This window comes from the organism of the source record quoted next, unplaced genomic scaffold (assembly GCF_019419815.1).
Source record: "Pyrus x bretschneideri cultivar Hongxiangsu unplaced genomic scaffold, Pyrus_bretschneideri_v1 Contig39, whole genome shotgun sequence".
NCBI lineage: Eukaryota > Viridiplantae > Streptophyta > Magnoliopsida > Rosales > Rosaceae > Pyrus > Pyrus x bretschneideri.
The window spans coordinates 860245-888205 of NW_025999712.1; the positions used below are offsets into that span (position 1 = coordinate 860245).

A 27961-nucleotide genomic window follows, 5' to 3' on the forward strand; every position below is an offset into this window, starting at 1 on the left:
TGTCGTTCATTATAGACACCGTTTCAACAATATACGCATCTGAATAATATACCCGAGTACTTTAGACATTTCCATTATCTTGCCCTATCATTTAGGTTGTTCATATCATTCTTTCTATTTCAGCAACCAAAGTTTAAAATCTTTTAATTATAGCATTTGCTCTCTGGCATTAGCATTGGCGTATTATAAAGAAAATGACACAACGTAAAGAAAAATCCCATAAAGAACAAAAGAAAATGGCCTTTGACATGGACCACTATATATATGACCAATATTGATCCCACCATATCCAATAATTACACATTTGACAATCCACTGAAATTAACCACTTATGATAGTCCATGTGATTGATCGAGCTTATGATCATGCGGTCCAATTCCCATCATGTGATTGATCGAGTTCGTGATCATGAGGTCCAATTCCCATCATGTGATTGATCGAGCTCGTGATCATGCGGTCCAGTTCCCATCACTAAATACCAGGAAAAGACCATGCCATATATACCACATAGCTATGAATCAAACTATATCGAAACCATACAATTTCATGATAAGTAGACCCCAGAAACAGATAGTTTTTGGAATTAATCAACTCCCTAAAATAATAGATATATTCAATTTTTGTTTTCCATGTAGTTAAATTAGAGATATTTTCAAGCGACAAACACAAACATATGCAAAAGCTTAAGTCCACGGATATTTGAGTGAGATATTTGTTGAGATATTTCGTCCTCTCTTTTTGTTGAGTTAATATCTTCACGTCGCAAATCAAACCCTCTTCACAAATCGACCCTGCAACACCAAAGAAATATAACAAAAAAATTAATTTCAAACTTTCAGAATATTAATTAGCTAGGGAAAAAAACGAGAGAGATATAGGGAGGAAGACAAAAACCTTGAGTCTAGGTCTTTTATCTGCATTGAGCTTGCGGACTTGGTACCTTATCTTTTTGGAGAAGAGCCTAGACTGGCGTTTCTCCTTGTACCTTAGAACACTTGCCTCTCTTCTTGTCTTGTCTTCTTCCATTACCGGCACCTCGCCCATCTGATGATCATACACAATTAATTAACATAATTAAGATTAACATAACATTCTGGTTAATTAAGAGGCTCATGATATATGCAAAACCCACTTGATTTATTACAATCTGTGGAGTTTGTTACTTAAAACCAATCTCAATTGATAATGTGATCCTGTGGGAAAAAAAATAAATCAATACAATAATTTACATACTAGAAACAACAAACTAAATCTCATTCACCTAAAAAAAGAAAACTAAATTGTAGACCATTTAAAAGGGGTTTCCACACCTCAAGCATTTTGAAAAGGGAAGCACTATGTGCTCATTTTTATGACGAGTGTTATTTACACTACTTTACAAAAGCAAAGAGAACAACAAAGAGTGTGAATAGCGAATCTCTTTTGAAACAAAGAAGAAAGAATGCAGAAGAAATGCATGTTATATCAATCCATTTTATTTAAAATTGGGGAAATAAGAAATATGAAACAAGGTCAGAAAATAGTAAAAGGATGATAATATATAATAAAGTTAGTCAAGCACTAACATAATTGCCATTGCTAGCCATGGAAGAAAGTGAACAATCATCTGCCCAAAGAGAACCGCGGTCCGACCAAGCATCCAAAACCTCTTGATAATTCAAATTCAAATTCAGCTGCACCTTCTTCTCATCATCATCATCCCAAAACCCTACACTCTCACTTTTTACTACTTTTTTTTTGTAGTAGCTCTCCTCTTCAAAAAAGCACTTATCAGTGCCTTGATAAACCTTTTGCTCTATCTCCTCCCCTTCTTCTTCTCCATTGGGAAACTCATCCCAATCCATAAAATCCCAATTGAGCTTGTGCCCGCTGTACATGTTATCGCTCGGCCATTTTCCATCTTCTTCCTCTTGGATTCCCAAAATTCTCTCCCAATCATCCATGATATCAACCTCATGATCATTGTCTCCATTGGTGTAAACATCATCTAATTTTGTATTAGTAGTGTCAGAGAATTCTTCACCAGAATTATGGGTACACTCCGGCACTTGTTGCTCTTCCTTCTTTGGGCTTCTTAAGAAAGAACGGTACCTCATCTTATCTTTGTCCACTCTCTTTCTACTACTCAAATTTGAATGTAACAGATGATGAGAGATGTGAGAATAAAGATGTAAGTGGGAATTTGTATATATGGTATGTTTATCCTATGTGGCATCTTATCTTCTAGCCATTGGTTGGTTCAAGGCCTGAATATATATCAGTTGAAAGACTCCAGCTAGGAAAACGGACAAAGGCTAAAGAGGACCCTACGATTACATGCCTTTTTACTCCATGAAAAGAGGAGTTGGGGACCAAATGAAAGACTTGTTGACTTGTTACATCAAGAAGCACGTGACCTAAAAGGGTTGATGAAAGCAATAATTTAGATATTTGATCATAGTAGGGTTCTATTCTGTATGTGCAGCTATACGTAGTACTAGTAGATTCGAGGAGGAGGAGAAAACGTATAAAGAAGCCCCATATAGTGTTGTTGGTATTCGACAGTTTGTGGGGCGTCGTTGGTCGCGCTGATATTATATCCCATGCCCATCGTGTGCAGCAGAATAGTAGTAGCAGTCTGCAAAGCATACAAGTAACCTTAGAAAGTATACGACATTTTACTTTAAATGGGGCTTTTTCAGAGAAGTCACTGTTCGGAACCCCATCTACAGCCCATCTTACTGTCTGGTGTGACACTGAAAAATCTCGGTGTTATTTCAGTAATTTGAGGATATATATATATCTCATTTGTATGTCGTCTTTTAGTATTAAAAAGAAATATATAATTACAAGTAGGAAGCTTAACCAACATATATCATATGTTGGTTTAGAGTAATGAGTTAATTTGAATCTTGAAATATTATCCGAATGAAAATTAAGTCTTTGTATTATATTTTCAAATAAATTATCCCTTAAAACTCCACATCAAAGTCATTGGGATTTAAACTTAAGTTGGTCTGTTACTTTAAGTAACATCCTCGCTGCCTTAGTAGGTTGTCCTTTTCAATTAAGGCTTTGACGTGCAAGCCCATCATCTCTTAGCCATATTGCCTTAGATCTTTAGTGTGTGATATATAACACAGACTTTGGGCCTGCTGTGAGACAATGCTCTTGACTAGAATAATTGATATAGATACACAGAGGGTGTGAGCTTAGTGCTTTCGGCTGAAAAACATTTCTGTGATCCTTTTTTTTTTTTTTTTTGGTGATTCTCCTAAATTAGTTTGATATTTTAAATCATCTTATTATTTGCAGTTATCATGCGTGTCTATCACAATTTAGTACCTTAGACGGGAGATTACTAGGTCGTGGTAACAGTTCGGGCTTCAAGGTATTTGAGAACCATATATTGAGTTGTGCTATCTATAGAAGCTAGAGAGAGGAAGACAAGGCTCTTGTAGTATTCGAGTATCAAGAGCATGATAGTTTCAGTCTGTTAAATTAAATATATTATTGAACATATTTCAATCACACAATCTGATATTCAGTCTATTAAATAAGTATGTTATTGAACATATTTCAATTTTACAATCTGATTTGAAGAGAATTGTGTGACCCATATATTAGCTAGGATTAAGATTTAAGTATTATTTTTACCAAAAAAAAAAAGATTTAAGTTTTATGGAGAAAATGTTTGAGTGAGATTTTTGAAACATTTATCTCATGTTACCTTATATTAGAAAACATTTGGATCTTGTAATGCAACATATATAGAAATGTTTGTTTGATTGACAAACTGTGAGGATGTGTGAAGGTAAAAAAGTATCACACCGATGAAAGAAAAAACATTTCAAGGGCTTACAAGAGATTGTGCTACTCCCATTGACGATTGGTTTTATGGTGGAGCCTCAACTTTCTTCATGGTATTAGAGCAGGTTAACCGACGTGCGGACCCCAACAACCACAGGTGCTCCACGTTACCCAATTTGAGTTGTTCACGTGTTTTGCTTAAAATTCGCTACACGTGAGGGGGCGTGTGAGGATGTGAAGATAAAATAGTCTCACATCAATGAAAGAAGAAACCTTGCAAGGGTTTATATAGGCCCTTTACGGGAAGGGATCCCCATTTTAAAAAAAAAAGAAAAGAAAAAGGGATTAGTTGTGGGACCCACTCCACATCAAACTTCAATGATTTGACCGTCTATTTTGTAAGTCTCGATTCATAGATCATCATTGCAAAAATCAATTCAATCTAAAATCATTTGCCTATTTAATTATCATAATGAAATTTCAATGTTTCTTAGAGAACAAAATGTTGGACAATTTCTTTAAACACAAATGGATGCATCAAATATTTCTGATTTGACTAATATTTTGCAAGAATAATGATCTATGAGGTGCAACTTAGTAAATAGACGGTTCGGTTAGTTAAAGTTCAATGTGGTGTGGCCTCACAACTATCCCCTTCTTAAAATAAAAAATAAAAAATAAAAAATAAAAATTAAATCCCTTCTCTGCCTATATATGTATATATTGTTTTTGTATACACATATTGTGAATGTGGATCACTGTATCATGATAATGTCTGCCAAGATGTGCAATTCAGATTCACGGTATTTGCCTTTCAACTTTGCATCAGTTTCGAATCAACCGTGTTTAGCTGGTTTCCTCGTAAACTTCCAGTCCACTCATGTGAATCAATACGAAGCCAACTTTCACTGTACTTCAGAAATTTTAATATTCCATAGAGGATAAAAGGTGTTCTCTATGTCAACACACGCATACAGCCATTGCCCATACATTCCAAGGCGTGTTGCCTCGACAGTTCATTAGGCGACCATAGATTGGTGTTTGATATAATACAATTTCAAGTCATAAATATTATTATTCTTAATTAAAATATACTGATCATTGTGGTCTAAATAACATTTGTTTTCGTCTAAAAAAACAATATTAATTTTGTATTAAATATTTGAAGAGAACAGCGTACTTCTTTGGAGATTGTAGCTCCTCATGTGAACACGTTAGAGCAAGCAGCAGCAAGCTGTATTAATTTGTAGGGGGTTTCGACACATGCTCGTTTGAGGCACCATGCACTCTGATCAGTCGAGATTTGGAACGCAAAAACAGAATATATCTCTTTGTCAACATAATATTTGCTTAGTCAAGACTCCACCAAGGCTTTGAAATTTAGAAGTCATCGATCACATAATTCTGATGAATAGTTTGGTTAACTAGTATCATATGCATGGCTTCAACTTTCTTCAACCAATAAAAGATTCATCTAAACAGTATATTTTATAGTGAAACTTCAACACTCTTCACTTAATTATATCCCTCGTGGTAACATAATTAGAATTTGAAAGTCAGTTAAATACTGACTTTTTTTTTACAAAAAATATTATCTACACTAAGTGGTGGGGGATGGGCTAAGCCTCACAATAGGCTAGCAATAATGTGGTTCAAATTCGCCTTTGATGAGAATTGAACCTAAGATCTCTCACTTACAAGTGAGGAGGAATACCAATGACCGTAGTACTAAGTGACCGTTACATCCTAACTTAAGAAACAAAATCTGATGAAATTTAAATTGTTTCTTCACTGTTTTTTTATGTTTACAAATCTTGTTAAAATGATATACAATTGATTATGCTATAAAAAGAAAAACTCTTTGATACGAGTGAAATTAAATATTTTCACTGAAATTATACTTGAAATTAATTTTGATATGTATGGTTTAAAGTTCCACGGAGAATCTTTTGTGCAATTTTTTTTAAGTTTAAAAAAAAAAATTTAATTGTCACTTAGTACTACAGTCTACTCAACTCCACCTCAAAAAAACAAAAAAAAAAAAAAAAAAATATATATAAGAAGTGATCAACGTTAGATACATCTTTAATAGAAGAGATGTTAAAACATTAGATCAAATCTAACATTACCCACAATGCAAGCAATTTTTTTTTTAATACAAGTAAATTATTAAGCGAAGCGGAAATTAAACTTAGAATCTCATGTGAGAAAAGTGATGTTCTTAATCGATTGAGCTGCAAACCTTTTCAAACATTAAGATAGAAAATGGCCAAAGACGATAAAGAGGAAAGCTTGATACCAACAAAAAAATAAAAACATAAAATGAAACATAGTTGTATAAAACATGATTTTGAGTACTAATGAGGCGAGGAGTACGGGAGACCAAAACAAAAGGCATCTACATAAAAGAGGATGCACCGTGCACCGTTCGCTTTTTTATTTTACCCCAACAAATTTCCTCGAAATCTGATTAATGCTCTAGAACAAAAGGCCTCTTTGCTTGTAACCACATGTGAAGAAGTTATGGTTTCACTATAAAATCAATTAATGATATGAGAAGTAGCTTAACATACTAATATGTTCATGCAAAGTCTCTTCTTCCATCAATGTCAGATTCATTCTCAACACTCCCTCATTTATGGCGAATTATCAAGCTTAACACGTGGATAGAACAAAATGAGACACATAGAGCACATGTGGCCATTTGGCTTCACACCAGGAACAACTTGTTATGATACTGTTTAGACTCGAAATAGTGGGCTTAGGCCGAGTGTGACTTTGTGCTCGGCCTAAAGTGAAAAGTCTTGAGTATCCATGATAGTTTTTTACATATAAGTCCAGCCCAAGGTGAGTTAATTGAATTCTAGACAATGTTGGATTCTTTAAGAGTCAAGATTGGATTCAGCCGAGTCCTGAATCAAGTAGGAGTCTTTGAGATTGGGTTCTGCTTTATTAGGATTTGTAATATTCCAAGAATCTAGGTTCGAAGTTAATAAGGGTCAGGAATGAATTAAATATATTAAAAGGACTGGGTTCAGAGTCCTAAGTCTGGTAAGATTAGCCAAGGTTCATACAAGGATCATAACGGATTGGTGTTGATAAAGTACAATCCAGATGAGACTTTACTTTGGAATAATCTGTAGAAAATCACTTCTATAAATAAAAGACGGTCTGCAACATTCAAGGCCTCTTCAAATTAACAAACAAATCTGCCCTGCATAATTTCTCCTTATACGTGAAACCCTTTCACCTTTGAGAAGACAACTGACATTCTTAACTTTGTCAAGCATATCTCTCAGTTTGTATAAACAGCTATCTGATTGACAATCGATAACATCTCTCAGTTTGTATAAACGACTCTGGAGCTGTAGAGTTGGGCGAATAAGAAGCATCTTTGAGTTTGTAGAAACAACTCTACCATAAGTTCGTTTGACTACCTATCCAAGTTTCTATTAGCAAGGAATCTCTGAGTCCTAGTTTGAAGAGGCCACGTCGTTAGCTTTCTTAGCAAAGCGAAGTGTTATTAGGTTACGTTGTTTAGCTATTAAAAGCCAAATTTATTTTATGATTAGATTCACAAGTGCATTTTAGAGACTGGTATTCTTCCGGTCAAACCACATTTACGATAAAGACACTTATCTCTTTTGAGTATTTGTGTCCATACAATCTGGTACCGATTCAGCGCATTTATATTTGCACAAATATAATCGAAGCATCCAAGCTTGGTGCAGACGATTCGTGAACTTAGCAATAACTAGTAGCCCTATCTTCATGTTTTAGAACCCAGAGGCCGAAAGGAGTTTCTTCCTCAGCCGCAATCGCTTAGATAAGAAGTCAGCAGCACATTCGACATCACTGCCACCACATTCATTTACTCACCAGCCAAGCTCGGTCGCCAAGTTGGCAAGCCCTATTCAACCGAATGACGTAGTTAGCTCATTAGCTATTCGACATGCGTGCCACATAGGTTTGGTAGTCTTTAGTGTCAACAGATACCATGAAGAAGTTGAGGTTGTTGAATAAATGTCCCACATCGAGAAATTAAGAAAAATAAAATACAATAAATAAGTGTACGGTTCCACTCATAATTAATAACATCAAGGCCTTTTATGATAAAACACAACACTTAAGAATAGGTGGTTAAGTTAGGATAGTATCAGTGTGGTTAGAAGTGGCCTAATGTTCGTCTCTCTGAATATCCAACAAAGGTTCTACCATAAAATCAATTGACAATATGGGAAATAGTACAACTTACTTATATGTCATCAATAAAGTCGGAAATGGAGGCCAAAGATTATGAGTTTCATTATAAACATGCATCAATGTGGGATCCATTCAATATTATGGTCTTGTTTCTCTAATTAATGTGCATAAACCATCTCCAAAAACCCCATAGTTCCAAGAAATTTAATCTCCTAAAGAGACATCTAGTTATCTCTCTAACCACTGGTTTCATCTTTGGCTTTCTTGGTTCATATCAGTGTTTTAAAAGGCTCGCCTCAGGGCGCGCCTAGGCGGCCTCTGAGGCTGGGCGTCAGTGTTCCCGCCTCTGTTTTGAGGGAGTGGACGGAAGGCTTCGTTGGAGCGTGTCTAGGTGGCGACGGCGCACCTCTGGGCATACGAGGCATTCATCTGGCCTTTTTTTTCTTCAAAATCAAGGTTTTCTGAAATGTTTTTTGCTGTTCTAGTTTCAACGAAGAAGAAGGAGATACTTTCTCTCTCCAAATCCCATAAATTTCCATAATAATTGCTCCACTTAGCCTTTATTTCATTTTAAATACCCTATAAATACTCCACTCAACCATTTTCGCCATTTATTTCATTTTAAATACCCTATAAATACTTCACCCAACCCTTTATTTTCCTTTAAATTCCCATAATTATTGCTTTATATCATTTTAAATACCCTATAACTACTCCATTCAACCTTTATTTCCTTTTAAATTACTTATAATTGCAACATTAAGCCTTTATTTTGCTTGAAATTTTTCTATAATTGTGACCATTCATCCTTATTTTCCTTGAAGTTCTCTATAATCGCTTACAATAAAATAAATAATTATAACATTTTGAGACTATATGACATTGTTTCCAAGTACAACTAGACTTAGTAATAAAGAAGATGATATTATCTTTGATTTAGTTATAGTTATATTTGTTTTTACAAAGTATTATATTGTTATAAATATACTTATATATATATATATATATAATATTAAAATTTTAGGTTCCGTGAGGCTTCGCCTCGCGCCTAGGCTGGACTATCCATTGGACACCTCGGCCACGCCCCCACCTTTTAATACATTGGTTCATATGTAGGTTTTTTTTTTTTTTTTTTTTGGAGAAAATATTGGGAGTGCTTGTCACACAAACTGTTATTATATGGAGAAACATTATATGCACTTGTTATAAGCAGCTATATTACTGTACATTGGGGTGGGAGGGATAGGTTGAAAGTTGAACCCCAGTGAGTCATTTAGCGTGTCAACAAATATTATGGTGAAAAAACTAGAAGAAGGAAATTTTAGTCAAAGAGCGCTAATAGCTTTACATTCTACAATGACGTCTACAATAAGAAAAAGAAGCCTTGTAAACCCTACTTTACTCCATCTCCCACATGCATGGGTTGACCCAAAATTCCATATACAAAATTCTCTCTCTCTCTCTCTCTCTCTCTCTCTCTCTCTCTCTCTCTCTCTCATACGTACGTGCACAAAATGAAACCGATGCCTGCGTGCACATGCGGATCACACACAAATAGAGCAGTACGAATTGAATGATCAAGCAAAGATAAAGGAAATTGTATTGGAAAGATGGATTGGCAGTGCTTTGATTAATGATGATAAGCAAATGATCAAGTCCAAAGAGACTCTTTTTTAAGAGGGTCTTGGATTACATTGCTAGGAGAAGCAAAGCTGCTGAAGTATTGATGTGGAATGCTATTGATGTCACTGTTGGATAAAAGAAGGGACTTCTGGTCATGATCTTGATGATGATGATGGTGTTGGTGTTGATCAATCTGGGATGGTAAGGCTACAGGTTCCTGTTGCATCTGGATGCAAAGTATCTCTGCCTGAGCCACTGCAAGCTGCATTTGCAGCTGAGAAACTTGATTCTGCAGGAAAGAAATTGCCCCAACGCACCCGTAAACCGGGTCTCTCACTCTTGCATTTGCTTCATAAACCAAACTGCTCACAGCATCTCCTCTTTGATGAATGGGAAGCTCCTGAATGAACAGGAAATCATAACTTAATAGACACATAAAAAACCTAATTTTGTAATTGTTCTTTGTTTGAACTCGTCTCTTGTCACTAGTTTAACGAAATCAGAAATATACAACAAATAAGAAGTATATAACTTAGGCATTGATCAAGGGGATGCTTGCACTTCTATGGATGAGAGCAAATAACATGCCATCAATTAATTGTGCTGGTCTTGTTTGCAGCACCCTTCCATAAAAGTGCATGAAGCGAGTGCAAATAGCGTTTTCTCACACCCTTTTTCATTTGTGAGCTTTCATTTTTATTTATATCTACTAAGTCTCATTTAATTTATTCAATTCAGAAACCATAAATAAACAGGGGACTGCAGGAGAGAAAAAGAGTGTGTGGAAATTCAAGTTTAGAGAGAGTGAGAAACCTGCAACATTTTGCTAACATTGCTAGCACCAAAGACCTTGTGAACAATGGCAAACTTATGAGGGTCATCAGAAGGGAAGTAAGGGGCAAAGATGCAGTCTTTGGCGCACCGGCGCCTCAACAACTTGCAAGAAGCACACGGGGAAGAGCCCGATCCCATATTTTACTCTAAAAAGAACAACCCCAAAAAAGAAAATTTTCCCTCCGAAGAACTGCGTGATTAAGAAAAGCTGGAAAGCACTTTCTTACTACTGAAGAGTTGTAACAAAAGGAAGCTTGGTAGTGTTCAAGCCAAAGAACTGAAACTGCATATTTATATTGGTTCAAGGATGGTAGCCTTAAGGTAGAATGGTTCCACATGCTTCGCCATTAAAATAATATTATCATCACAATTAACAATCATAAAACAAATTCAGACTTAAAATAACTAGAATCTGGATATCCTCAACTAGGCAAATTAGCAATTTCATATGTCAAATTACGATTATAGCCATGAAGCGTGACAGATTTGAATGTGATTAGCAAGGGCAACTAGGTCAATATTGGAGGGAATAGATTCTTCTCTAGTTGACCACCGCCTAGGCGCGTGAATTGTATGATATATATATATATATATATATATATATATAGGTTGGCAAAAGCCATGCAGTTGTGTAGTTCTCACGTTCTGGTTTGACTCTTCTATTTCTATCTTCTGCTGCACTGTATTGGTATAAGCAAAAACTAGTAAGAGAAGAAGAAAAAAAACAAAGGATTAATTATTGAAAACGAATATTAAATTAGAGATTAATTTGAAAGCCATTAATTGGGGAGAGAGGTTAACTAAGGTTAGGGTTTTAGTAAGAGAGAGAACTTGAAAGGGATGTGAAACCCTAACCGGGACCAAGACACCGAGAGAGATGGACTCAACGACGTGAATGTTTGTTGGCGGACATTCACATGGAAACATACATTTTCACAACATTTCTATCTCACAGCCCCCAACGCCTATATTAGAACTTTTGAATCTTCGATCAATGCTCTCACTCACCCAAAATATATTAATTTCTATTAAGTTTATGTTTACCAAATATAATGGATTTTATTTTTTGTCAAACAAATATAATGGATTTAGTTTTTCTTATTTTTTTCATGCAGCTATGTTGACCAACTACAAATATTCTTTACATACCAAAAACATAAAGCCTACCATTCTTTAAATATCAAATATACATATATGTTAACCCCTTTTCCGGAAATACAAAAAACAAAAAAAAAAAAAAACTTTAACGAAAAGCTTCCGGTACTATTCTTTAACGAAAACCACATTTTTACACTAAAAAATCAATTCTAGTACTATTCACTGTATCATTTATTTTGTCCTTATCGTTAAAACTTAAAGTTTTCAAGTCATTTTCATTAGTTTTCCTAAAAAAAAATGATTAGATCTCATCGGTCATTAGACTCATCATAACAATTAAACCAAAACGCGTTTGTTTTCATGTTACTTAAAATTTACAAAAATTATTGGATCCTCAAGAGTTCCTATACAGATCTTGAATAAAATTCAAACAATGTTATTTAAGGGGAAGGCCTACAGACATTATGCGGGTTATCTCTTTCTCTAAATGGTCTTTCTAGTACAATCCTACAAGTAAAGTTTCAGCAAGAAAGATTTTTAACCCCAACTTTAATGAGCATTTTCGGGGGACTAGCCCCACATCAATTTTGAAAATAAAGTTCATGACGACTTCATAGAAAAATGGTAATTTTGCCATTTTTTTTTCCTACCAGATTGTGACTGCTATATATGCACATGTTTTTGTTTGGCGTTACGTAAACTCATGTTTATCGTTTCTGATGGACGCATGTGTAGATTATACTCTGAAATTTATTGACAATAATAAACTGGTGTAATTCTTCACATCCTTAATACTTCTTTACATGTGACGAAACTTTAAAACCTAACATGTAGACAAATCACATATGGCCATTGAGCTAGGGTAAACAAACTCCAATATCATACAAAACCAATTAGCAACTAGTAGAACAGCAAACTTCTGTTGGCAATTGGTTGACCTTACTTTCATGGTGGAATAACCCCTCTTGAAGTAGCTAGAAATTGCACAGCTTAGCTTGTAAACTAGTAAGTTCCTAAGGCATATGCACCAATCCATCTACCACAGTCATGCAAGGCATGAAACGTTTTATTTTAATTCAAACCTAACATATATAATCGAATTCAAATTTATTGAGAGAAAAAATAAAAAGAAATACAAGTTGTAAACTTTTTTTTTTTTGGCACAATGCATGCATGTTCAAACATTGCATGGCCGCAAACCATCCATGAATTAACATGTCACACGAGTGACCAGTACTACTAAGTTTTATATAATTTTAAAAATCCTCAGTCACATGTATACGTTGTGTTAAAAACAAATAAGCATATAAGATAATACTAAGCCTCCACAGAGAAATTAATGTGACCCAATTAATGAGATCCGACATGAAGCAAAGGCTTAAGAATTTATTAAAAAGGAAACCCGTTTCGAGAGAGATTGAAACTAAAACAAATAGCAGTTGTGAAACCCTAAGACCTCTTCTCACTCTCTTGCATTTAATGATCTCCACATGATTCCAAGCTTCTAATCTTTTGTTCCGAGGAAAACAGCTCTCTTCCCCTAGCTAGTTGTCATCGCATATGTTTATATATATCCGTTTTTCGTTTTTTATTATTAAGTCGTAGCATCAATTAATGTATCTTAAATTATAAATAATGCCTGTGTTTTCAATTAGAGACTCATCTCTGATCTCTCACACAATATATGTATATATGTGTGTTATTCTAATATTGAAATGGGGGCGAAAATTTGAAGTTATTTGCCACTTAAAACTAGAGTCTCATAACTAATATTCTTTTCTATTTATCAGTGAGAGAGTTTTAGATTCGACTACTGAGACTTGGAAAACGGGTCATATTGTTGCATTTGTATCGTTTTTTCATATTTGTTATCTTAGTAGATCGTATCGTATCAAATAACAAGTGACTTAATAAGGATTCGATTCGTTACAGATCGTGTTGTTTCGTGTTGGTTTAATGGGTCATGCAAGAAATTGTCATGTCTAATGGCTAATGTCTAGACCTGACAGACTGGTGACCTGACAAACAAATCGTGTTCTTATCGGGCTAAAAGGTCCTACAATAAATTGTTATGCCTAATGTTTAGACCTGACAAATGGGTCGTTTAAGTGTCATACCCATCATCTTAATGGGTTCTTAATGTGTAATCCGATAACAAACCGAATCATTTAAGGCCAGTTCTAAACGGATGACCTGATAATGACTCGACTCATTAACGGTTTGACTGAGGATGACAAGTTCAACACTAAATTATTATGACTTGTTCATTATGTAAAGCTATAATGTTGATTTTTTTTTTTTTTGCCACTTAAATAATATTCTTCTCTACTTATAAGTAAGAGATTTTAAGTTCGACTACTATGTGGATATGACAAGTTCGATACTAAATTATTATGTGACGTACTTAAATCCCTCATCCCTCATCCCTTAGTATTTGAGGTTCTACTATAAACCCATTAATGAGCGATTATTACTTTCAACAAATACATCATTATACGAAGAAAAAAAAAATGTTGAATTTCTTTCTTCTTCTGCAATATATAGAGTCTTTTCTTTCCTTAACGAGCGATTATTACTTTCAACAAATACATCATTATACGAAGGAAAAAAAATGTTGAATTTCTTTCTTCTTCTGCAATATATCATTCCTCTGCTTTCTTCATTTCATCAACACATTACCTCAGAAAACGCGTATATATTTTTAATTAATATTATACAAGTTTCAGTTTTGTGTTTCAAGTTTCAAACCCTAAGGTCTAGGAAGAAGAAAAACTTCTCAGCTCTAGACGGTGAGATCTATGTGAAGTTTTTGTTTTACTGTATATTTTAAGCAAATGAATGAAGTAGAGGAAAAACAGACATCTTTCATCAACTTAGAGGAAAATAAAACATGCAACCTCCGATGCAAACATTGAATGCGCTTGCCTTGGTCATATGGAAGATTCGATTCTTGAGATATATGCATGCAGGTTTTCTTAATATATATATATGTTCTAAAATGGTGGATAACATTAGAAGCCATATAAGTTTGACAATGGCACCCTCAAACTTCGGTCATATGGCGCTATCCTCACCTCAATTTCAATTTCAATTTGCTTGAAACAGAGTGGTGTTGGATTTCCGATGCTTCCATTTTCCCACTATCAACACAATACAACGAAAATAACTATATATGTTTGGGTTTGCATTCTTAAAACGAGTCATATTTTTCTTCTTCTTTTTTTTCTACAAAATTACAACCACAATTTGACATCTCTATTAATTAATAAAACCCTCATTGTCAATCAAAAGAGATTGAAAAGAAAACTTAGTCTTCTATCACACAAAAAAAATGATGGGCAATAATATAATTTCACATGTTCAAATTTTACTATTTTTTATTGAAGCCTTACATGCAGATGATGTTAAAATTTCTCTAATATTTAAAAATAAAATCAAAAACAAAAACCTCCCACTTCCCCCACTTTCTCTCTCTCTCTCTCTCTCTCTCTCTCTCTCTCTCTAAAAAATGAGTTCATACATACAAAGTATGTAGGCAAATACTAGTATTAGTAAAAGTAACTCATTAAAAGTATATAAAAAAAAAAAATATATATATATATATTTATACACGCGTGTTAAACTATGCATGGTTAACACGTAAACAAATAAAAATAAGTATTTTCAGCTTAAAAATATTAGGGCAAATATGATGCGGCTGGTAAAAGCTAGGCCACGTTAATTATCAGTATAGCCTTAACTTTTAGTTACATAACTTTTTTCATAGAAGCGAGAAATAGAAAAATTAAACCTAGCACTTCTGCAGTATGATTAATTGCTCTCAAACACTTAAACTACAAGTGTGTTGCAAGTACATAAGTTTTGATTTCAAAATTCTATGTAGTACCCAAAAGACCATTGCCAACATAAACTATACAGTGTGTAGAAATGGAAATTACTAACGCACTTTGTTTTGTCTTACTGCACTTTTTTTTTTCCTAGCATTTAAATTGAATGAATTAAAAAATAATCAAGAGACTAAATAGGAGAGATTTTTGTGTGCAGCACCAGATGAGGGGTGGTGTGAAAGGGGTGAAATAGAAGTGGACAAGGACTAGCATGACAAATTAGAGAAGGGTGGTGCTATCTACACATCATTTTTTACGTTCCACATACTCCTCTCATTTTCAGGTTGAATAAATTGAGAAGAGTCAAAGAACAAAAATTAGCAGGGGTGTGTAGAAGGTAAGAAAGGGTGTGTGGCTAGCACCACCCATAAAAAAGAGTAGAATAGGTGCATTTTTTGGTGTCTGAAGCCACACGAACACGTGGTTCGACTGTCGGATCCAAAATTTCTTAGTAAATAGGAGCTGAGATTCTCTTTAGATCTCTGTGTTTAGAGCAGACGGATCAAAAAAGCCGGGCTGTCAAGAGAGAGAGAGAGAGATCTTACTCATCGTTTTGTATGAAATGGGCCAATGTGAATCGTATAATTTAAATTGAGTGGTCTAAATTTTCAAATTCATTAAAATGAAAAAAAGCAGAACATATTCGATGATAACGAAAAAGAGTACCAAGACTGACCAGAGGGAATTGCTCGGAGTTTTCAGTTTAAACAAAAAGAATCTAAGATGGAGAAACTTCGAATCTAAATATCGAGAGAGTATCTCAATTCATTAAATAGAGGAGTACATAAACCATTTTCACGCACAAAAAAATGCAGAAGAGAGTCAAATTAATAAACAAAAACAAAAAAACAAAATTTCGAAAAAGGACAAATAAGTATGAGCACCTTTTGTCCGAATGGCCCTCTAATTGAGCAGGCCGGAGAATGCCACCTAGGTACCTGCGATCGGGCCTTGCAGACTGATACATAGAACTCCAAGCCTAAGGGAAAACCAATGTGATTCTTAAAATAAAAGAGTGATATTATTCACACATTCATTTTTAACTCTCACATATTTTTTTTAATTTCCAGTTAGCATATCGAATGAATTAAAAAACATCAATAGACAAAAATTAAAAAAGTTGTGCAAAAAGTAAAAAGAAGTGTGTGAATAGTACTATCCAAAGTAATCTAAGCAAAATGTACCCAACCGTGGGGCTTTAGGATCCATCTTTTGTTTTATGTTTATTTCTGATGCAAGTAAATATCGCAAGAAGGCCATTTGAACACAATACCTTAAATACAGGATAACAACTCTTAACCACATAAGCTACAAGTCCGCCCCTTGTTACTGTAGTTTGACAGCTACAATGTCAATGTAAGACATACTACATGAGACCAATTGTTATTGTTGTGATTGTAGATCTTATCTTTGTTATGATTAAGATATTCAGGCACTTGGTGCACACAAGCACCTCTAAATCAAACTTCAGGGTTCCCTTCTAGGCTGCAAATAGAATCCACGAGCACAAGGACTAGGCTATGATTCATTAGTCATCCCCAGCAAGCTTCGACTCATGTTCAATTTTCGTAGATTCCGCCTTCTGATTCCATTTCGGAACAAAGTGCTTGCTACACATTTTGGCTCCTTGAAATCTAAAGGACGCTCCGTGCTCTTCTCCTTTAGTCTCTTTTTCAAGTAGTCTGCCGTCTGCGCTTGAACTGATATCAGCCAACAGAAGTTTCCATGATCAAATTATAGCAAACAACCCCCGAATGCCGTGGATAAGTTAATACATTAACTTAGTTACCAAATATGAGTCACATAAAACCAAAGAGAAGAACTACATTGAGATTTCCTGTAGAGATACCTAAGCAGGAGTAACTATCGATTAAGGAACTGCAGCAAACACTGCAACATCGTACATTTGTTTTCGTTGCAATGGAGAGTAGCGAACCCTTGACATAGCCTAATCCTAACCAACTTCCCCACCTACCCATATCTTTGCATTTCATTATTGCCCCTATATGACGAAAGTGAGAGGTTTGTTACCTGAGTATAAACCGGGTATAAATTCTCACTATTTGGAAGCAGAGATAATAGCATCAAAAACTTACCTCACATTGCAAATAGGTTAACCGAAAGCATTCAGTATTATGACCTAATATTACGAAGCAAATAGGAAGCCTGGAAAGCAACCACAGTAAAGTGTGGACATAATTATCAATTCACATTTCAAGTTGACTCTATCAGCAATTCTGGCACATAAAACACAAACAAAAACACGGCATTCATATTGAAGAAAATCAAAACGGTTACGAAGAATTACCAGAGTGGGAAGAAGCAGATGCCATGGCACAATCCTTGAGTCTCTTTATCTTTTCAATTGCTTGCACACTTTCGAGGACTTCATCTGTTTTTGGGTCTTCAGTAGATTTCTTCATAACGTTAACTTCATCTGTTTTACGGTCTTCAGTAGATTTCCTCTTAATGCAATCCAATGCATGTTCACATGCCTACAGAAAAACCTTAAATCAGGATATACACCACAATAACAAAGATTGACGATACAAAAAGTGTGTTGAAAAGCACACATAGCATGCAGTTGGTTATTACATATAACATGAGCAATTACATGATAAAAATGCAATAGTCTTGCGTGTCTAATCCACCTTCATCTAGTAGTAAATAAGCCATTTGTATAGCACTAAATATAAGATTTGTTGCGCTTGTGCCGCTCATTTTAGGAATCAATAGCAATCAAAAGAAACGATAACAACAAATTTAAAACATGTAGTCCCAGGCTTTAAAAATAAGAAATCTGCATGTTGTCAACTGATTTATATCTTGTTAACTTGAAAATAAGAAATCTCAAGGAAAACGATAACTAGGGTATCGACCACAGATTTAGTTATCAAGCAATTGATCATAGATCTGGGTACTAAATCAATCATAATCTGAAAAATCAAACAAAATTCCTTCTTTATTCCTTTAGCTACACCTGCACTGCTTCTCCGGATACGAATAAGTTGGGAAATTAAGAACACTGATACAAAGTAGTGATGGTTATGAAGGTGATGATCACACTCACCTTTCCTGCAACTGAATAGAAACCACTATCTCTTGACTGGTGAGCAAAATTCAGCCATTCCGTATAAGAAACTTGTAGCCACGGATTCGTCGAAGATTTGACGTCCCGCAAAAGCAATGCCTCATATCTCAAAGCCAAACAACTCTGCAATCACAAACCGAGCCACAAGCACATAACAGATCATTAGTACCAAATTCCAAAGAACCCCAGCGATTTGGCTTATGACATAATTAACTTCATAAAATTCACCAATTTCGCCCGAAGTGGCATAAAAAAAAAAAAATTAGGAATAATTACGCCTGAAATTGAAATCTTTAATTGAATCAAAGTAAGGGGGTACGATGAAAACAATGAAATTGAGAGGATTGAGTTTTGAGAAGATTTGCCTCAACATCGCCTACTAGTGCGAAAGCGCGAACAAGAAACTCGAGAACCAGAAGCTTCTCCTCCACATTTTTCTCTGCAGTTTCTCGCAGAACAGAGAGGGATTCAGATTTCATGAACTGCCTGAAGCCGGACCTGACTTCCATCGACGACTTTACGTCCTTCGAAACCAATGCTGATTCCAATACTCGTAGCGTCGCGTTATCAAACCTGAATAACTCAAGATTTTCAGTACCAGAGAGAGAGAGATGGATGAAAGATTGGAGAAGAAGTAGAAATGGACCTTCTGTTCAGGACAAGCGATCGAAAGAGCTCTGACATTTGGGCGGCAAAATGGTTCTCTGAATTTCAATTTGAGAGGGATTTATGAACATAAGATGGGCCGTAATGGGCCTTGAATCTTTAAAATAAAGGCCCACTTATCAAAGAAACGAGGCGAAATCTCATTTGCCGTCAACTGTCGATTTTCCGTTTCTTTTCAACTTGCTCCATATTCGAATTATCCACTCTTGATAGGGTAGTAAAAATGTTGCTTATATTTAAATAAAAAAAACATTTTATGTTACTTTTCATTACTCGTATTGGCACATTTTAAAATATTAGATTATTCACAACCAAATTGAAAGTCAAAATCCGAAAAAAGTAAGTTTACGGGTTTTTGACTCATCGCTGAAATATATTTTATAAACCGTCGCAATGCTACAAGCTTACAATACTCTTTCCCCTTTATAAATGAAACGTCTTAAATTCGATCAGAAAAAATGCAACCGATATAATAAAAAACCATAAGATGGGGCCGAGGGCCTGCGTTGAGTCGCCGACGTGCCGAGCAGTAACAACCATAAGATGTGGTATGAGTTTTGTTGTCCACATAGAACCGAGCACTAACAACCAATAAGATGAACACTCGGCAAACACAAAATAGAGGGAAAAGGGCTGCAGTTGCTTGCATCGACAAAAGTTTTAAGCAAAACAAACACCATACGGACCGCTTATGCATCTCCGAACAAACACCAAATCATATCGCAAAATGCCAATCATACGGAGACGGGCGGTTTTAAGCCCAACAATGTAGCACATCAATTTACAAACAAACAGCAAATCACCACTTCAGAACAAAAGGAAAAATAGAGAAGACATCAAGGAAACAAACGGTTTGATTCAAATATGCAAATGTTTGGGATGTAATACAACAATTTGAACTCCGACCGCAAAGTGATTACTAGGGTGTACTCCATCATTGCCTAAACTAAAAACTGAAAGAAAACCACAAGGCAAATGCCAAGAATACAATCGAAGCACATGACAGCAAGCACCCATCAGCAACAGAATGAAGGACAGGATAGTTGACGCAAGGAGCTAGTAGCTACGCGGATATTCTTGTCATCCACAAGTACATTGCAGTCACCCACAAGGAAGACAAGCCCCACCCAGTAAGTAGCTGAACAATTAAGGCAACCGGTAGGCAAAATTTTAGGCACCATGACGTTTTGGCACAATACTAGATCTTAAAAACACTAGATTGATGTGGTGAAGTAGAATCACCGCAAAGCAAAAGCCTCGATGTAGGAAAAGAGCCTCCACACAACATGATCAAAAATCTCTAACCAATCCAATATAACAAAATCCTAAATGGAAAACCTATTCCTTGTAACATGGTAGCAACTTAAATAAGTTCAGCTGGAGATCAAAGTTAAGCAAAATCCAATCCAATGGTCAGGATTCACATCTAACATCGAGTACATTCCAATATAAACTCCCAGCCACGGGAAGCATCTTCAGTGATTTCTCATACGGGCGACAAATTTTCAGTCAGAAAGCATGTACAGATATCAATGCTTGCATCTGAGCCATAGATATAAAATGATCAGATGCAATCAAGAACCCAGTGATGCAAATCTGGGCAATCTCCAAATAAACGTTAATAATGGTTACGAAAGAGCAGCACTCACCTGAAAATATCAACCTACCATAGCAGCAAGCAATTTGGAGATTATCGACTTGTCTCTATAAAACATTCACACAACTAAAATCAATCCCATGCATATAACTGAAACTCCTCCAGGTAGTTTTAGGTAAAGTTAATATAGGAGGACAGAGGCCTTGCTCAGGGTTAGTGAACAACCTACCTCTAAGTCTCCAGTTTAAGAACCCTCCAACAGAATACTACAAAAACCCTCAGACAACAATTCTCATTACATAAAATCTGCTTCACCTGGAAATTCTCTCAGTAAGGACGCGAACGGTTTCCGCCGTGCTGATGTCTATCAGCTCCACCATCTCTATAACTGTTGCGCCTGTCACCGCCACCATATCCACCTCTACCGCCACCACCACTGCTTGCACAAGAAAAAGCAAGTCAGGACTCAGCATGCAGCCAAGTGCACAAAATTAAATAAGCAAACCAGAAACTCATTCACGCAAAAACACTGGACCCACAGTTTAAATAAACCAGCATGCAAACAAATTGCCATAATAAAAAAAAGCTACATCTCTTCACTACAGAAAACCATATATTGCAAAAGAATTTCATAAACCACATCGGAAATTCAGTGTATCACCCATTAACAGAATACCACAATTGAATTAATCAATGACTTTAGTGATTGTGACATCAGGAAAAAGAACAAAATATAAAACCCACAAGCAAATATTAAACATCAGGATACATATCCACTGGAAATTTCTCCCAATTTGAGGAAGCAACATAGAACATGAACAACAAGAAAAAGAGTTACTTTCAACTTCACTCAAAACGTAAAATGTACATAGATATCTACCCTTGTTCAAACGAAGGCCTTGGAGCTGATCTCTCCGCCATTCCAACACTGATCTTATAGCCCCTTAAGTCATAATCTGTAAGCACAATACCCAGTTAGAAAAGGACGACTTAAACATCATCTTACCATGCGGAATAAAAGCAAAAGAGTTACCATTGTAAAATCCACCGGCTGAATGTGCAGCAGAGGGATCTTCATAGGCTAAACATGCGTCGCCTTTGTTTTTTCCAGACTCGTCTGTGTATATTTTGATATTATATGGCCATTGATCCTTATAGCCACGTTTCTGCTTGATTCTTCCCACCTGAACAATAACTTAGCATTAAGTAACCGAAAAAATGTATACCAATTTGTGGAGCTGACAAGGCAATTTAACTTGTTCCTACAACTGCTAGAGAAATGAAAAATAAATTTCCATACAGATCCTCAAACTATAAAAATCAGTAAACAAAATTCAATCTTATAAACTCGGATGCACAAAGTTCAGAAGTAGGTATGGATTTACTTGTCCAATGCCTCCAAAGAGCTGCTGAAGTTCGTCAACGGTAACATCTGGTGGTAAGTTTGATATGTAGATTCTAGCATTGTCACAAGTATCATCACAATTCTGGTCGCACTGCTTCACCTTAGCTGGGGCTTCCGTAGCAGCACTGCCATATCCACCACGACCACCAGCACTGTATCCACCATCATATTTAGCTGGAGGGCCCCCACGCCCACCACCCCTTGCATCACCTAGACCATCACCACCATAACCACCTGCAGGACCACCATAAGATGGGGGATATGATCCAGGTCCACCAGTATAGCTTGTAGGAGGCGGAACTGCATCTGTTCCATAACTAGCATTGTAAGATGGTGCGTAATTGCCTCCAGCTGCACCATAGGACGGTGGAGCACTTGGAGGAACCTGACCATACCCACCATCATCTCTTCCTTGACTACCACCATAAGAACCACCTCTACTACCACCACCGCCTCTACTGTCATAACTACTGCCTCTGCCTCCATCATAACTGCTACTTTTACCTCCTTCATAGTTACCACTTCGACCCCCATCATAATTACCACCCCTACCACCACGGTTACCACCACCGTAGCCCCCACCACTTCCTCCTCTGTTATAACCACCACCACTGCCACGATCACCACCGGCACCCGAAGGAGAGGGCGTGCCACACTTATTACACTCAACTCTTCTTGCAAAGTTTGAATTCCCACAGCTATATACAACCATACCGATTCCATAAACCACATATACATATGCAATAAGGAAAATAAACAAAAATATACAAATTTCGACTTAAAGCTAATACTTTTAGTTTTAATTCTAAGAAGTGAATTCTAAAACCAATAAAATATACGGATAAGATTAAATAAATCATAAAACCGATCAAAATCAAATAGAAAGAAAGAGAGATAGAAAAAGAGAAAGGGCTTACCCTGGATTAGGACACAGCCAATCACCATCTCTTCCACTGCCACCGCGGCCGCCTCTGCCGCCACCACCACGGTCGCCACCTCTGCCTCCACCACCACGGTCGCCTTGATATCCTCCACCTACAATCAAAACCAAATCCGTCAAATCAAAAGCAAAAGAATTTAAAACAATTATAAACTCTTATAAACTCAAAAGGAACAAAGTAATGAAATTTACCTCGGCCACCACCGCCACCGCCCCGTCCACCACCGTAACCACCTCCATCGCCGCCCTTACCTCCGTATCCACCACCACCGCTTCCACCATAGCTCCCGCCTCCACCACCACCTCCATAACCACCAGAACCGCCTCCGTATCCGCCAGAACCCCCATAGCCACCGCCGCCGCTAGATCCGTATGTCGGAGGGGCACCATCGCCCCCTTGACCGTAGATTCCAGCCATGATCTAGGTTCGAGCGAGAGAGAAGCGAAACAATCACAGGGACACAGAGATTAGGGTAAGACTCGAAACAAAGATACTTACGCGCTGGAGAGCATCTACTTTATATAGGTCTCCAAGACTTTGACTCCAACACGTGTTACTTAATTATGTCAAAGCCCAAACCCGAAGCCCTTTGAGTCCGGATTGGGTTTTCTTTGGGCCTCCAGGCCCGTTACAGCTTTCCTTTTTCTTTTCTTTTTTTTTATATTTATTTTTAACAAGTCAGAGGAGGGAGATTCGAATTCAAGCATAAGTGGCAGGTACATTAATCTAACCAATTAAATTACAAATCAGCTCTTGATATCTCCACCGCCAACTGACCTAATCCACACATACGCTTGTAGATCTCGTCTTTTCTTACTAATTGGGAAATTGAAATGCTCACACACACTGCATACTAACAAGAAACAAATATAGAGATTTCCCAAACCCTTCTTTTACTATCTTGAATGTTTGTAGAGCAATAACTCCAAGAAGTGTTTGAACCTCACACAAGTTACAACAACAAAACCGGCAACAATCGATCAGCAGTCGGATCATACAGCGGCAAAAAAATTCCTCACATATCTATTTTCTCAAAACTTTCCTCGAAATCTATCTTCTATGTAAATCGGGGTAAAGATAACAAAAGGGTTGTCACTAGCAAGGTCATCCACAGGGAAAGGTAGTCCGGGCGGAAGGAATCTGAAAGAGAAGTGCGTAGCTGAACCGAAAACCTGCAATTATCCACGGATGGATTGACAGTTGTGATTAAACCCAAGCCACCAAAGTCACAGCTATCTGCACTCTGGTTATGCTGCTGATAGTAGCTGTTAAATGCATATGAGATATTGCCAGGCCAACTGATATTGGAGCAAGACCCGCCAGGAGACATTGCACTGCAATCGGCATGCAAACATGCCTCTGAAGCACTAGCAGTCGCATTAGATAAGTCCCTGTTATTGTTCACCACGCACCACTTAGCCGGAAGGTACTCCACATTCTGTGCGTCCACGAGATTTTTCGAACCTTGGATGAAATCAAAACGGTACTTGGCTTGACCATCAAAAGTGAAGACACCCCAATGTCTCTCAAAATTTCCAGTGCTTATGCTTCTTTGGTCCTCATCTAAGAGGCTAAAAACATATGTTTCGCTTGGAGGATTCCGAGGTCTGAGTGGGGTTCCCGATTTGCTGCGAAGGTGCGCCATCAGGCCTTTCATGAATGTCTCTGCAGTGGAAGTGGTTGCATTGGCTGCTCCATCTGTAGGCCAACCAATCTGTGACACAACAATTTCCATCTTAGGAAATCCTACTTTTGACAAAGCAGTAACCAAGGTGTCATAGCTCAAGTCAAAGCTGTTTTTGTATGTTTTGCGGCTGTCGTTATGAGGTTTTGCATTATCTTTAAATAGAGTGAAGTCGAGGGAAATGTTTTTGTTCTGGCGGAGACTTATGAACGGGGAAATGGTTGCAAAGAATGGTGAATTGTGCTTGCTGAGAAACGTGAGCAGTTCAATCATGGTTCTATTGAGGTCAGCCCGAAAGTGTCCTTTCGAAGGATGGCCAGACTCTGACAGGAAGGAATCAAAACTACAAGGCACCACTACTTTCACATTGCTCTCCAATTTTGCTCGGGCCAAAGCTGTGTGAACATTCATTGCTGCTCCTATGACGAATGGGTGAAATTGTTCACCATAACCCTGCAGAAATGACTCATCTCCAACAGCAACATACCTGAAAATAGACTAGTTAGAAACCAGTAGATAAAAAAACGAAACAACCATATCTTGATTCAGGAATGAGAAAAATCCATTCGACATCTGATTTGATCAATAAACAAACATTCAGTAGTTACTCTACGAGGCTAATGAGTTCATGAACCGCGGAACCCCTGCTACAAAACTTTATCTGTCAAATTGTCCTTGCACGGCTGACTAAACCTAAAAGGAAAAAGCGATATTCTACCATTATCCTGCAAAGATTTCTTCTCACTACAAAATTTGCTTGTTCGATCAGTCCTAATGCAATTAAGCCCAGTGAGAGATCACTGATACTGGCATGTTGGAGAGGCAACAGGCTCCTCTTTAAAGATTAATAGACAGAGGAAAGTTTCTTGTTGCTCTAGCCTCTAGGCATAACTCTCATCTCCTAGAAAGTTTATTGGTTTATTTGAAAAAAATCAAGCACCAATGCAGCGGTTGAACATGCCAGGGGACTTGAACTAGAAGCACCGGAACACAAATACCATTATCTACTCTTTTCTTTTATTCTTCAACCATGAAGAACACTATAAAAGTATCTTTAAATTCCATATGCTGGCTCATACGACATAAAAGAGTAACCTTGACGTGATGGTTAAGCATCTACTCTGAAAAACATAATGATGAATATTTTGACATGGTCTCCTTTCGTTTGTGGTTCTTTTCATAGACATTGAACTAAGGATAATTTCACAAAAGTCCCCACTTCATGCGCAATGCAACTTTGATCGAAAACTACGATTTTTTAACATCTACATTGCCCCAAAATTGCAACACAATGCCAACGATATCACTTAATCTGAGCAAAAGCAGTAACAAGATGCATTCTTTCTAAATGTGTTACACAAATACAATGCAATTCAGCAATTGGGTATTTCTAACAATCAAATTTCATCGACAGTAAATCAACTATTTACCACCTAAAATCCAAACGCAGCATCAAATTAAAACCCCATCGGGCAAAAAACCAAAGAGAAGGACGAAAACTCACTCAATTTTAACGCCGCCGCCGCCGCCGTTGGAGACGTAGCGAGTGACATTGTCATGTACCCAACTCTCGGCAGCCTTCTTGGAAGAGTTGAGGGATTTAAGCAATGCATTGGGAATGCCCACAGTGACGCTAAGCTTGGACCCAGAAAGCGCTCCGAGGACGCCTGGGTCGGCGTCGAACAGCTTGACCTTGGTGACATTGTTGGACTTCAGCAGCTCCACCACCTTGGTCGGCGGTAGTGGGTGCGACGCCGTCGTACCCCAGTTCACGCCTATGGATCCGCAGGTGGAGAAGGTGGTCGCCAGGAGGAAGAGGAGTGTGCAGAGATTTGGGGGCATTTTCTGGGTTTGTACTTTGGACTTGAAGAGGGAGATAAAAGGCTAAAGTTTTTTATGCTGAAAAGTAGTATATGAGTGAGAATGTTGGTGGAGGCTTTTGGCAGTTAGCGGTGTTCTCCGCTAATTCAGCAGTCCTACTTGGCAATTTCGTCTCTCTCTATAAATTATGAAGTTTAATTAGATTTTTTTATCTGTAGGCTATAGAGTATAGTTCGGAGGAGATCTAATTCCCCTTAACAATGTGTGTACCACTTTAATCTTGCGTCACAAAATAAATTCATATATCTGTTAGAAAATTTGTTAATTTAATTGTTTGATAGTATAATAATAGTGGGTTCTACGTTTGTATTGACGTGACTGTCAATGTTATAAGTTGGTAGTATTTCAATACGAATGTAGAAATCATTGTTATTATGTCATCACTTATCGGCTAGCTTAACAAATTTTTAACGAATGTCAGACATAGAAATGAATTCCATAAATTAATATATGACATTACAATATATAATTTGCTCAAAATAGTAAAACAAGTATTGTATTCCATACCATGTTTATGAAATAATTGTTCAATGTTACTACGAAACACATATCTCACATGTTTCATTCACTTTCTATTATTTTTTAATATCATCATGTCATCCCGATCACCAAGTCTTCTTCCAAGACCTATGCATAAAGAAGAGATTCTATCTTGCAGCCAAAGCATTATCGTCACTCCTCAATAGGTATTAGTCACATGTTCAAAAATGGACGGCCCATTCAAAAGGATACTTGCTACATGGTTAATTAGTGACAAGAAAATATCTCTCCACCTAATTAAAAACCGTTTTTACCATTATTCATTTACTACAATAAGATTGATGAATCATGAGAAAACTTCGACATCCATCATCTTATAAAACAAATAACAACTTATATTAAATAATTCTACTTCTAATTGCACTAAGAAAATTTAGGATCAAAACCTCACGCCTATTCGATTGAATAGGTGGTTAATTTGGTGATAGTATTAGTGTGGTTAGACCATCTCTAACCGAGGGCTGGCCAGAGGGTTCGTTTTAGCCCTCTAGCCCTCTAAAATATTAATATTTTAATGAACAATATATGGTCATATTTGCCTCCATCTCCAACCGAGGGACATAGGGCCAAACATAATTTATTATTTAAATTTAAAAACTACAACAACTTATATTTAAAAACAACAACTTATATTTAAAAACCACAACTTAAATTTAAAAACTACAAATTAAATTTAAAAACAACGTTAACTTAAAAACTACAAATTAATTTAATATCCATAA

The 27961-nt window shown here is 36.7% G+C and overlaps 5 protein-coding genes across 14 annotated transcripts; all 5 read right to left on the minus strand.

Moving 5' to 3' along the window:
• Positions 1-224: 224 nt before the first annotated feature.
• Positions 225-2192, minus strand: LOC103958961 (protein CHLOROPLAST IMPORT APPARATUS 2). The gene is made up of 3 exons (XM_009371284.3): positions 1566-2192; positions 895-1044; positions 225-791 (listed from the first exon to the last, which is right to left on the minus strand). The coding sequence occupies exons 1-3, from the start codon at positions 2094-2096 to the stop codon at positions 768-770; spliced, it is 705 nt and encodes a 234-aa protein (XP_009369559.2). The 5' UTR covers positions 2097-2192; the 3' UTR covers positions 225-767.
• A 7374-nt stretch (positions 2193-9566) lies between these two features.
• On the minus strand, positions 9567-10721 carry LOC103958962 (LOB domain-containing protein 12-like). The gene is made up of 2 exons (XM_009371285.3): positions 10429-10721; positions 9567-10015 (listed from the first exon to the last, which is right to left on the minus strand). The coding sequence occupies exons 1-2, from the start codon at positions 10585-10587 to the stop codon at positions 9644-9646; spliced, it is 531 nt and encodes a 176-aa protein (XP_009369560.1). The 5' UTR covers positions 10588-10721; the 3' UTR covers positions 9567-9643.
• Positions 10722-16729: 6008 nt separating this feature from the next.
• On the minus strand, positions 16730-19896 carry LOC103958963 (protein DOUBLE-STRAND BREAK FORMATION). 2 transcript variants are annotated; one of them, XM_018650312.2, is made up of 5 exons: positions 19172-19896; positions 18891-19098; positions 18505-18648; positions 17743-17929; positions 16730-17134 (listed from the first exon to the last, which is right to left on the minus strand). In XM_018650312.2, exons 1-5 carry the CDS (start codon positions 19207-19209, stop codon positions 16953-16955), a joined length of 759 nt encoding a protein of 252 aa, XP_018505828.2. In that variant the 5' UTR covers positions 19210-19896; the 3' UTR covers positions 16730-16952. The 2 variants fall into 2 exon arrangements, with proteins under 2 accessions (XP_018505828.2, XP_048420408.1); XM_048564451.1 differs by lacking the exon at positions 16730-17134 and adding an exon at positions 17281-17600.
• Positions 19897-20027: 131 nt separating this feature from the next.
• Positions 20028-23636, minus strand: LOC103958964 (transcription initiation factor TFIID subunit 15b). 9 transcript variants are annotated; one of them, XR_007250939.1, is made up of 8 exons: positions 23326-23636; positions 23111-23228; positions 22174-22891; positions 21822-21972; positions 21669-21744; positions 21104-21224; positions 20841-20895; positions 20028-20329 (listed from the first exon to the last, which is right to left on the minus strand). XR_007250939.1 is itself a non-coding variant. In XM_048564450.1 (8 exons), the coding sequence occupies exons 1-6, from the start codon at positions 23549-23551 to the stop codon at positions 21116-21118; spliced, it is 1398 nt and encodes a 465-aa protein (XP_048420407.1). In that variant the 5' UTR covers positions 23552-23636; the 3' UTR covers positions 20028-20329; positions 20841-20854; positions 21104-21115. The 9 variants fall into 9 exon arrangements, 5 of the variants coding, with proteins under 5 accessions (XP_048420407.1, XP_048420406.1, XP_048420405.1 ...); XR_007250936.1 differs by having other exon boundaries at positions 20028-20733; XR_007250938.1 differs by having other exon boundaries at positions 21018-21224.
• A 368-nt stretch (positions 23637-24004) lies between these two features.
• LOC103958965 (glucan endo-1,3-beta-glucosidase 9) lies at positions 24005-26716 on the minus strand. Its single transcript, XM_009371287.3, has 2 exons — positions 26323-26716; positions 24005-25305 (listed from the first exon to the last, which is right to left on the minus strand). Exons 1-2 carry the CDS (start codon positions 26658-26660, stop codon positions 24192-24194), a joined length of 1452 nt encoding a protein of 483 aa, XP_009369562.2. The 5' UTR covers positions 26661-26716; the 3' UTR covers positions 24005-24191.
• Positions 26717-27961: the final 1245 nt, after the last annotated feature.

Bases quoted from the DNA above. Each gene is read 5' to 3' on its own strand.
- LOC103958961 (XM_009371284.3), bottom strand. From the start codon at position 2,096: ATGAGGTACCGTTCTTTCTTAAGAAGCCCAAAGAAGGAAGAGCAACAA. The intron at 1,045-1,565 runs GTTAGTGCTTGA...TATGATCATCAG, and splicing joins TGGCTAGCAATGGCAATTAT to ATGGGCGAGGTGCCGGTAAT. The intron at 792-894 runs GTTTTTGTCTTC...TTGGTGTTGCAG, and splicing joins ATAAAAGACCTAGACTCAAG to GGTCGATTTGTGAAGAGGGT.
- LOC103958962 (XM_009371285.3), bottom strand. From the start codon at position 10,587: ATGGGATCGGGCTCTTCCCCGTGTGCTTCTTGCAAGTTGTTGAGGCGC. The intron at 10,016-10,428 runs GTTTCTCACTCT...CTGTTCATTCAG, and splicing joins ATGTTAGCAAAATGTTGCAG to GAGCTTCCCATTCATCAAAG.
- LOC103958963 (XM_018650312.2), bottom strand. From the start codon at position 19,209: ATGTCAGAGCTCTTTCGATCGCTTGTCCTGAACAGAAG. The intron at 19,099-19,171 runs GTCCATTTCTAC...TGAGTTATTCAG, and splicing joins TCGCTTGTCCTGAACAGAAG to GTTTGATAACGCGACGCTAC. The intron at 17,930-18,504 runs GTGAGTGTGATC...GTTTTTCTGTAG, and splicing joins TCTATTCAGTTGCAGGAAAG to GCATGTGAACATGCATTGGA.
- LOC103958964 (XM_048564450.1), bottom strand. From the start codon at position 23,551: ATGGCTGGAATCTACGGTCAAGGGGGCGATGGTGCCCCTCCGACATAC. The intron at 23,229-23,325 runs GTAAATTTCATT...TTTTGATTGTAG, and splicing joins CGGTGGCGGTGGTGGCCGAG to GTGGAGGATATCAAGGCGAC. The intron at 21,225-21,668 runs GTAGATATCTAT...TTGTGCAAGCAG, and splicing joins AGGCCTTCGTTTGAACAAGG to TGGTGGTGGCGGTAGAGGTG.
- LOC103958965 (XM_009371287.3), bottom strand. From the start codon at position 26,660: ATGCCCCCAAATCTCTGCACACTCCTCTTCCTCCTGGCGACCACCTTC. The intron at 25,306-26,322 runs GTGAGTTTTCGT...GTCTATTTTCAG, and splicing joins GGCGGCGGCGTTAAAATTGA to GTATGTTGCTGTTGGAGATG.